Genomic DNA, 10,919 nt, shown 5'->3' with positions numbered 1-10,919 from the left:
TATTTAGTAGATTTAATTTAAGCTTTTTGTTTTCAGTAGAAATAATTCCTAAATTTTAGTGTGAAATCTGTTAATAGCTTATCATATTAGATAAATAAATAAATATGTATATATATATATATATATATATATATTGAATATTACTTTTGCTTATGTAATTGGTCATTACATAATTCAATGACGTGAAAAGTGATATTTAAGATAAATTTATGAAATTTTTTTTAATAATTTCAATATATACAAAACAATATATATTTTATAATTAGTTTTACACAAAATTATTGCTTATAAAAATATATCTAGATTAAAAGAATTTATTGATTATATATTCTTTAGTAGCAAGTTTCAGTATTAATTATTATTAATAATTTTTATTTTTAAATTTTATTGTTGAAATAATTTAATTTTAATTTTGAAGGTTTTATTTATAATGAAAAAAGCAGGGGAAATATTGGTACTTATAATAGTTTTATGATAAAATAGCATTCATTTTATTTACATATATTTTTATTAAATCAAATATTAAATAATACTACTACTACTAAAATATAAAACTTTCATAAATATAATATAAAAAATTAGTGATTAAATATATAAATTATTTTAATAATCATAATATTTTTAAATTACAATTATTTAAATTACTATATTAGAATTTATATTATTTAATAACGTATTCTTTTTTGACGTTTAAAAAGAATATTTACATCATAATTAAGTAGATCTACTATTTCGACGAGTTCGTTCTCTTTCATCAACGTCATAAACAGCATTTAGCTTTCTTACGAGACTCTTTGTCCTATCAGTAATGAAACTGTCAACTTGTCCAAGTACACTAACTAACTGTATCATCTTTTCGAATCCCCGATTTATTTTTTCTGATTTCTGAATTTCCAATTGCTCCTGATTTAGTGGTATTCCCAGAATTGATTTTGGTAGCGCGTTATCTTGAATCATGCGTGAAATTCGCTTGAGCAATTCACGATCTTCTTTTGTAAATTTTTCATCAGCATATGACGCATCTTTCTACATAATAAAATAAAAAAGAATTTAGTTATTAATATGTATATGAATTATTAATTCATTCATATTTCATTTTTTATCGTAAAATTTTGTTTATGAAGTTGTTTTTTATTACGTGTACATATTTTTACATTTCTACATAAAATAATAGTAATGGTAAGGTAAATATTAAAAATTTATCAATTACAATAAAAACAATAATTAAGTGTTATTTTAACATAAAAAAGGTGGAAACATTAAAAAAACTTATCTTAGAATTTATTACATTGTAAATATTTAACATTATATACTGATGTTTATCAAGTAACACAAATAATTATACTATAAATACATATTTTATTCAAGTTCATTTATTAATAAATGGAATGTAGTTAAATAATTATTAAATATATAAAAAACTTATTTTTAATAAAAATGATATAAAACTGTTTATTAGAGAAATAATTTAGTAGAAATAATTTAACATAAAATTAATTAAAGAATATTATTTACCTACAAATATTGCTTATTATCATTATATCAATAATAATATTGATAATTCTTATTATTTATAATTATTTTAATAAATCATAACTTTATGATTATAAATTTCATGTATGATAATAAAAAATAATGTATTACTTGTATATTTTTTAAACATAAAACTTAATATAATAGTAATCCAATAAAAAAAAAATATAGATATATATTTGTGATTACTTACTGATAATAAAACGATACCAACGCAAGTAACGCATATTAAGTTTATCATAATTATATTTCCAATTAAATTCTTTAATAAAATTAATGAAATCTTTTAAAAACGGTATGAAAAATCAATCATTAACGACGTTATTAAGTGTTTGGTAGTGCAAAAATGTCACTTTTACGTCCTTCTTATACAGGTAAAACATACAGTGGAATTCAGTACTCATCAAAATTCTCATGTGACAAAACAAATCATGCCCTACATTTGATAAGGATTGAATTAATTGCTGGTACAAGAAAGTCTTCTTTTATAACTAAATTTTTATTTTTCTAATGAAAATTAGTTTACAGAATCATAATATTTATCACTAAAATAGAATATTTTATTTTAGTTTAATTTTTTTTTAATCAAATTTTTTTTTAATCAAATTTATTTTTAATATATATTTATATTTATCGTTATTTATCAAGAACTTTTTTTTTAGTATATACTTACTAATTTTCATTTATTAATGAATGTATTTATTATTTATACAAGTATTTGCATGTTACGAAAATATTTTATTACAATACATATAAAATATATCTTTACAAAGAACATAAAAATTATTTAAAATTTGATTGACTATATTTATGACAAATTGTTTTCTAATATATTATATTTAATTATAAAGTATATAGTAAGCATGTTTTCAATACTTTTACACTTAATAAGGATATTTTTGTTTTTTTAAGCATCAAATTTTAATTAAAATAATCAATAAATTAAAACATATTAAAAATGGCATGTATCCTATAATGGTTTTTTTTCAGATGAAATAAATAATATTAAAAATCTTGTTAATTATTGGTAACTCAAGATAAAGTAATATTTATAGTACCAATAATCATAAAATATAAAGAAATAAATATTGAATAATATTATGCATAACCTACAGTATCAGTTCTACTCTAAAAAAAATTGTGGAATTTGATGATACTATAACATTTACTTAATTGATAAATTGTGTCAGCGTATAGCATCGTTTTGTAAAAGAATGAAGAAGCACTTTTTAAATTAAAGGCGATTATACTAACCTGTTATGGTGTATCAAGACATAATTTCTATTAAATTTAAAGAGTAAATTGGATTTTTTGTATCTCAAATTTTCTTATATCCGAACAATTTCTTTTCTAGACAATTCGTATGAAAATCAATCAATCGTCGGATGTGATTGCAGAGAAAATTACGTTCTTCTTGTTGCGCTTTTCTTGATTCGGATAGAAAATCCATTATGTTCCATCTTATGCTATTCTATAAAATTAATATCTCAATATAAAAACATATAAAAATTTTTATGTTTATAAATGCTATTACAAATTTCAATTTAAAATTTTATGATTCAATTATGAAAAAATATAGTAAATATAATAAATAAATAGGTTCACCAAAAGATTTTTTGTTATATTAATAGAACAACAATATAATGGGCTTATATAATCAATAAATAATATTGCTTTATCGTACTTAGTAATTACGTACTTTTCGTAGGCATTAGTAAAAATATATTATTATGAAGTTCCACAGTATATTTTATAATAATTCAATTTATTAAAATTTTTATATAAAATATATATTATAAGTTTTCAACAATTATGTAATTTAATAATTATAATAAAGAACAATATTCTATATTATGTTTGAAAAAGGAATTATGTGTAATTTTTTAAATACGTCCTTCCAAATTCTTTTCATTTAAATTAGAATATTTTATAATAGATTTTCTATAACATGTTACTAATAATACAATTAAGCATACCAAATTAATTAATAACTATAAAATGTATTTTTCTATATTTATGTAATAATTTATTATATATATTATATATTATATATTGTAATTAGATAGAAATATTATATAAATTTATATAATAACAGATTAATTACTAAAATAATTTATCATATTTGTTAACATATTGGAGACTTGTAATTGTTTATATTTAAAATTTTTTATTTAGAAAACATGTTTCTAATGTAGTTCTCTCTAAAATAAATTTGTGATAAAAATATAAAAAATTACAATGGATAAGAAGAATATCAATAATGTTATATTTATTATAAAAGGCAATATTTTTTTTTCAATTAAAGGGAATGAATAATTTAAATTTAAGATGCTATATAATATGTGGACCATTCTTATGAAATATAATTAATTAAAGATAAATTATTAATTTAAAGAAAAAATTACTGTTCAGAAAAAATGTATTTATAAAGATTATTTTTAGCGTATTATTTATATGATTTTAAAAGATTAATTTTGAATTTAAGATTATTTATTTAATAATTGTAACTTGACCATGTACAAACAATTAGAAAAATTAAAAAATAAATATTTAAAAAGATTATTTAAATAAATATAAAGATTTTAGAAAGATTTATTTAAATAAACATAAAGATTTCAAACGTATAATTTAAATATATATTCAAATATTTAAATATATTGTAACATTTACAATACCTGGTACCTGATTATAAGCCTATTTTAATTTTAGAATATATGTGTTTTTATCATATATTTTAATTCAAAATCAAATATGAATATTATGAAAATTGTTTTTTAAAAATGTTGTTTTGAAATTGTTAAATTAGTTTAAGTTTTGAATGATTTTTTTATTTAAAAATCTTTATATTAATTTTTCTTCATAGAACTTATTCAAATATATATTTTAGAAGTTAGGATGTACATTTAGTATTTATAACATATCAACTTATAGGTAATAATGAATAAATAACAATAAAACAATTGCAATAAAACATAATAATAAAAGATAAAACATATAATATTATGTGCTTGATATATTTTTATATTTAGTTTAAAAAATGGTTTGCCTGCTTGTTAAATTCGTTAAAAAAAATAGTTTCTTAATTAGTTATATTGACAAAATCTTAATTAGTTATTAATTCACATTGATATTAAACAATATTAAGAATTAATTTTTTTAATAAGCTTAACGCTTATTACATTTATTTTTAAAAAATTTAAACTTAATGTTGAATATGTTTATTTCCATGAACACTACAAAACTCGACGAAATATTAACATTTTACAATACACACTTTAAAGTATTGCAAAGTTAGTATTTTGATTACAATTAGTAATTAGACATATGATGTGAGAAGGTCTATCTACAATATAGTATTATATCTATAAATTATAAAGGCATATTAAAATAAATAAATGCATCTGCAGTTTGCTCGATACAATTATTAAGAAATTATGAAAAATTAAAGATAATATTAGATTGATTTAATAATATTTAATATTAATTTAATAATAATTATATGTTATGATTAAATAAATAAAATAATTATTTTTTAGTTCTATATATTTGTTGTGATAAAATATATGATTGGTTGAACATATTAATAATTCTATCGTATTTATTATCGAAGAAAGTTTCTAACAAACATTTGTTAAATAATTATTGAACAGACATAAATGTTTTGAAAGTTAGAAACTTTATATATTTGTAATGAATAAGGAGTTACTTTCAGACCTGTAATCCAATTGGTGGATGATATCTTAGAAAATCCATGTTCACAGTTGCTCGTGTCTCGATCCAAAAAATAACTAATATCAATATCGATACGGTTAAAATTTGTTGGAACTTATAATGACCACGCAAATATGATACAGAAATTTTAAAAGACTGCGGCATGAAGATTTCCCGGCACTCTTGTAGATTACTTTTTTAATGAGTAGTTTACTTTTTAAGTTTTCGTGTTGACGTATGCGGAAGGTATACAAGAAATGGAGTTTATCGCGGATGTTCTTTGTATATGACTATGTGAAAAAATCACGGAAGAAACGAAGTGCAGCTGAGAGAGATCACATATCCTCGGAAGTTTTCGAGTTGTATCGGATTTCGAGCACGAATTACACGTGTATTTCATTAAGCAGCCGTTGACGCGAACACAATGAATGGCATAACGAGGCAGCCTACGAGGCTGTACTTCTTCATTTTCTTGTTATTTTGTCAGTGGGTAGGCATTTTTCTATTTTATTTACTCACTTACACGGTTTATTATCCATATTTTTCTATCCATTCGTTAAAAATATCTGTTCTTCATAATTTTATACTGAAATACTTTTTAATAATGTCATGTAATTAATAATTTCTAGGTTTTTTATACATATTATTTAAAGGACATGTATATATTCTATATTGAAAGTTAGCAATAATTTATAAAATTTGATATAATTTTTTTTTTAATTTCAGTGTATGTTTTTATATTTTAATTTTTATTCATACTGAAACTTTACAAAAAATATTTGTAGAATATTGCAAAGCATACTTTTAATCTGTAATCTCAACTATGTAAATACAATTATATATATATATATATTTTATATTATTTTCTATATTTTCTATATTTTCTATTTTTTATATTTTATATATATATATATTTTCTATAATTTAATATATTTAAAATTTTGTATAGTATAAAATATAAATATTTAAATATACATATTATAAATTTTATATAGATGAGTTTATACAGTTATAGAAAAGATTATTTTAACTTATTATAACTAGTAATATATACTCTGTTTTATTAAACTTTGAAAATATATATTAGTAATAATAGGATTAATTTTTATAAGTTACTTCAATGAATCGATAAAAATATATTTTAAAAAAAGAAAATTTAATAAAAATTTTAGTTCTTAAGATTCATTCACAAATTTTTTAGACATTTTTCTTAATTCAGGTTATTTTGGAAATTATTATTTAATTTATTTTATATTCAAGTGTATACGTATGTTTCTATTTATATTTAATTTTTTATTTAAATTTAAATTATTTTAAGGTAATAAAATTAATAAAATTTTGATTTTACTTAATTGTAATCTGTAATAATGTAAATATGTGAAGAATTTAAATTATATAAATAGAATTTGTTTAGTACATTTTTTTATATTTTATTTAATTGCTTAGATATATAATAAGATCGATAAGATTATAATTAACCACTAAATAAAATTATTTTATATTTTTTTATGAAATTATTATCTACACATATAATTTATCTAAAAATATACGAAGATAAAGTAAAATATCGCTCAAAACGAAGATTAATTTTTTAAAAGTATTTTTAGGGTGATATTGTAATGATGAAAGACCAGAGATGGTATATAATAGAATAAATACCAGCATAGATATATTATGGATAAGCATTCATCTTTTGTTAAGACAAGATAATTTTATTGAATAATATTTATTTAATAAAAGATTTGTTATTCAAATGAATAAATAGAAATAAATTCATTGGCTTAATTAAAATTTTAATCATATATATTTCAATTTTAAAAACATATATACTTTTTATTTGATCGATAAATTAATATTAATACGTGTTATCAAAAGCAAAAACCGTCTTATGATGTGAAACTTAAAATAAATTTCAGAGTTTAAAATTGTTATCAAAATTATGTGTAAGTTATAAAAAATATAAACGTAAAAGAATTTACAGTGAAATGTATAGAATGTAGTAGTAGATAATAAGCAAATTTTAATTTATTTTTGCAGACGTCTGCACTACCTAAAAGAAGCTACTTTAATAAATCTACAAAAGAACGAGAAGAATATCCTTTCAGTTATTTAGTAACAAGGGCCTTGGGAGTAATTGTGCGGATCACATCATTTGTCTGTCGATGGATGTCATGCCTACCAAACATTTTGAACTTTCCAAAAGAAATATTACATTCGGTGTAGCTATTAAGTTTTATATTATATGTTAATTTAGAATATAACTTGTAGTTCTACAGATTCTACGTGATTTATATTACTATTATATTTAAAGCTTATTATTATAATATAAAATTAAATTAATAACTATTTTTATAATTGAAGCGTTTTAGCTATTTTACTTGCAAAGGGCGAAACCAATGTATTTAAGTATTAATGTGAAATAAAGAAGATTATAATTTATATATTAACACTAAAATTTTTTTCTTTGGAGAAATAAATAAGATTTACAAATAAAATCATAGAATTTTTCAAGTAAATATTGGTAGAATGATGTAAACTTAATCCTAAAGAAAACATGTTTAAAAACATTCACAATTTTTGTATGTACTGTTAGATATAATTATTTTTAAATATAAACGCTGCATTATATTTAATAATTAAATATATAAATACCTTTGGTGTATTGAATAAAATATAATTAAAATGAAAATTTTCAATATATAATTATTTTTTAACAAATTTTAATATAGTTTTCGAATTTAAAATATTATAAAAGTATTTTACAAGTAATTCCATTAATAAAATAATTTCTTATATTTTACAGTTATAATAATAAAATTTATATTTAATATCATTACGTTAATTAGAACCAATTGATCAATAACACAAATATAAATATCGAATTTTAGGATTGGATATATAGAAAATTAATTATAAATATAATAAAATAAAACATAATTTTTATTTTGTATATATTTTATTATACTTTTTATTTTATCTGATTTACATAATATAAACTAATTTGGGAGAATTTTTAATATTGTATTTTAAATATTAATAGGATGAACTGTAATTGATATAATACAAAAAATATGTAGAAAAATTTATTATAAAATATAAATATGAAATCTATGAATTTTTTTTTAAACGATTCACTGTACTCTTTTTATTAATTGAATATTGAAATTCTCGATAAAATAAATAATTCTAGTATGTTTTTCATAGGTTTTCTATTGGATTAACCAACAATTAAATAAAGATTTTATTCTAATCGTGAGAAATCATCGTGTAAAAAATCATCTAAAACTCGTTTCTATATTTCATTTTAAACTATATTTTGACTACATTATTGTTTTATTTAATTCTCAAAGCAGTTTTATTTATATTATCTGAAAGTATATAAATAATTATTAAAAAAATATAAATTTTGTTATATAGACAACTTTTATCAAAATTTGAAAGAAAGACAATAAAAGATACTAGCCTTTTTTAAAAAATAATTTTCTCACATATTTATTAGCTTGGATATTTTATGCATACGTTGCAAATTATGACATACAGTTATTATACAGTATCGATATTATTTCACAAATATATAGATTCTGATGAAATTGACATAGAATAAAGATTTACTTTGTATACAAGAGTGGTGGAAATAGGTGGACATTTTAAATAATGTTCAAAGATTTAATTCTTCTTATCTATGGCAATAGTTGCTTGATTTGCAGCGCTTTTAAGTTGATCATTTAAATTTTGTGTCGCTTCGACAGCAATGTCTACGGCTTTCTTTGTAAATCCAGCAATCTCTTCTTTAACATGACCTGAATTTTGTTTAAATGCCTCGGCAATTGTATTTGACTCCTTTACAAGAGTTTCAACTCCTTCTTGAAATTGTTTTTGAAGTTTCTCGGCAGATTCTTTTGCGTTTGGAACGTTCGCATTAATATCTTCGATAACCTTGCTTAATTTGTTTTTAACATCGGCCCAAAGTTTTTCAAGCTCCGGAGTCTTACTTTTGACCTAAACAAGGAAAGCGCTCTATGTATGATTAGTTCTTTAAAATGTTTTTATTATATTAAATTGTTATAAAATTATATATTATAATTCATACAAAAAATGATATGTTATAAAATTATTGAATAAGATTCTTATAAGAATAAGACCTAAATTATAAAAGTTATTCTTGAAGCATAAATAATAGTAATAATAATAATAATTTATGATTATTAATATTATTATTATTATATACTTATTGATTGTGCATTTTGATTATTACAGTTAATAATCCAAAATTATTGATAATGATGTTAAAAATAAATTTTTAATATTATCGAATACCGAAATTTGCTAATATTAACGATAATAAGAATGTAAAATTATTTCAGATAAATTAGAAAACAAAAATATATGTAATACATTCACATGCATTAAACATATCCTAACAATCATCTAAAATTGGACTAGGATAAATAAAATTCCAAGGTTACTTAATTGTATCATAATAAACAAAATAATAGTATTATAATAAATAAAGAAAATGCGTTTATAATGTTAAGAAGGCAAAAACTATCTATAAACTCACCTCTTCAGACACTGAAGTGATATACTGTTGAACATTATTAACGAATGTTGAACTCTGATTTTTCAGTGTGTTGACCACAGTATCCTGATCAGGAATGTTAAGCTGATTCTTAATATTGGCAGCCAGATTGTTAATGTTCTTTTGGGCATTGTTGATGAACTCGGAAAGTTGAAGAGGTTGCAAGGCTTCACTAGTATCCTTTGGTAACGCCGAAGTGTAAACTACCAAAGCCATGAAAATAATGTTTTTCATATTTATTGGCATTGTAATCAAGCTGTTTAGTCTGAAACTGGTGTGGCGCGATACTGTTAGAAATAAAATTCAAACTGACGTAGCTACGCTCCGGGAAGTCTCCATTTATACTAAACGCTTATCACGGCTATAAAGCAAAGTACCGTTTATCTTAAATATTTCATGCACATACACGGGTATAATAATGCAAAGCAATGGTTATGTTATGCATGGTAGAACCTCTACAAACATGATAGAACAAAAATGTTTCATTACCTTTTTTAGAAGTTTTAAGCTTTTAATTTTACTCCAAATATTGTTTTAAAAAATTATTAATTAATTCAGAACATAAATTTGTTTATTTAATGTAACTTAAACATACGACTTATAACTAATTATTTGTAAGCATTTAATTATAAAATAAACAATAAGCTTATATTACTTGTAAAATTATTCTATAAAAATAGTTATATTTTTATTAATATTGCTGATAAAATTGATAATATTATTTGAATTAAAAATTTGTTATTATTAAAAAATGTAAATTATGCATTATATTTTTATAATACGTATTAGAAATAAATTGATAATATTTATTTAATTAAAATAAATTAATATTCTGTAATTTCTTAATATGTATTATTTTTTTATAATATTAAGTAAAAGAAATTTTGTATGATTCGCTGATTTTTTAAAATATTTGTATAATTTGCTTAATTATAAAATTTGTATAAAGTGCTTAATTATAAAATAATTATATAAGAATAGAAAAAGTTTTTCTCTATTTCATAATTTATTTTAATAACCTAATTATATAACCAAATGTTCCTTATTTTAAAATCATAATATTCCATTGTATTTAAAATTATTGTGGTACTATTAT

General features: G+C 20.0%; 2 protein-coding genes across 2 annotated transcripts; both read right to left on the bottom strand.

Moving 5' to 3' along the window:
* Window positions 1–714: 714 nt before the first annotated feature.
* On the bottom strand, window positions 715–1,793 carry LOC105366588 (uncharacterized). The gene is made up of 2 exons (XM_011505087.1): window positions 1,727–1,793; window positions 715–1,026 (listed from the first exon to the last, which is right to left on the bottom strand). The coding sequence occupies exons 1-2, from the start codon at window positions 1,772–1,774 to the stop codon at window positions 715–717; spliced, it is 360 nt and encodes a 119-aa protein (XP_011503389.1). The 5' UTR covers window positions 1,775–1,793.
* Window positions 1,794–8,707: 6,914 nt separating this feature from the next.
* On the bottom strand, window positions 8,708–10,155 carry A4 (apolipophorin-III-like protein). The gene is made up of 2 exons (XM_011501432.1): window positions 9,806–10,155; window positions 8,708–9,243 (listed from the first exon to the last, which is right to left on the bottom strand). Exons 1-2 carry the CDS (start codon window positions 10,067–10,069, stop codon window positions 8,911–8,913), a joined length of 597 nt encoding a protein of 198 aa, XP_011499734.1. The 5' UTR covers window positions 10,070–10,155; the 3' UTR covers window positions 8,708–8,910.
* Between the last annotated feature and the right edge of the window lie 764 nt (window positions 10,156–10,919).

The sequence above is a fragment of the Ceratosolen solmsi genome, unplaced genomic scaffold (genome assembly GCF_000503995.2).
Source record: "Ceratosolen solmsi marchali unplaced genomic scaffold, CerSol_1.0 scaffold10, whole genome shotgun sequence".
In the NCBI taxonomy this organism is placed as follows: domain Eukaryota; kingdom Metazoa; phylum Arthropoda; class Insecta; order Hymenoptera; family Agaonidae; genus Ceratosolen; species Ceratosolen solmsi.
This window is presented reverse-complemented; position numbering and strand designations above follow the sequence as displayed.

Excerpts from the sequence above, each read along its gene's own strand:
- LOC105366588 (XM_011505087.1), bottom strand. The coding sequence starts at position 1,774 with ATGATAAACTTAATATGCGTTACTTGCGTTGGTATCGTTTTATTATCA. Across the intron at positions 1,027-1,726 it reads TTGGTATCGTTTTATTATCA|AAAGATGCGTCATATGCTGA; the intron begins GTAAGTAATCAC and ends TTTATTATGTAG.
- A4 (XM_011501432.1), bottom strand. The coding sequence starts at position 10,069 with ATGCCAATAAATATGAAAAACATTATTTTCATGGCTTTGGTAGTTTAC. Across the intron at positions 9,244-9,805 it reads TCACTTCAGTGTCTGAAGAG|GTCAAAAGTAAGACTCCGGA; the intron begins GTGAGTTTATAG and ends TTCCTTGTTTAG.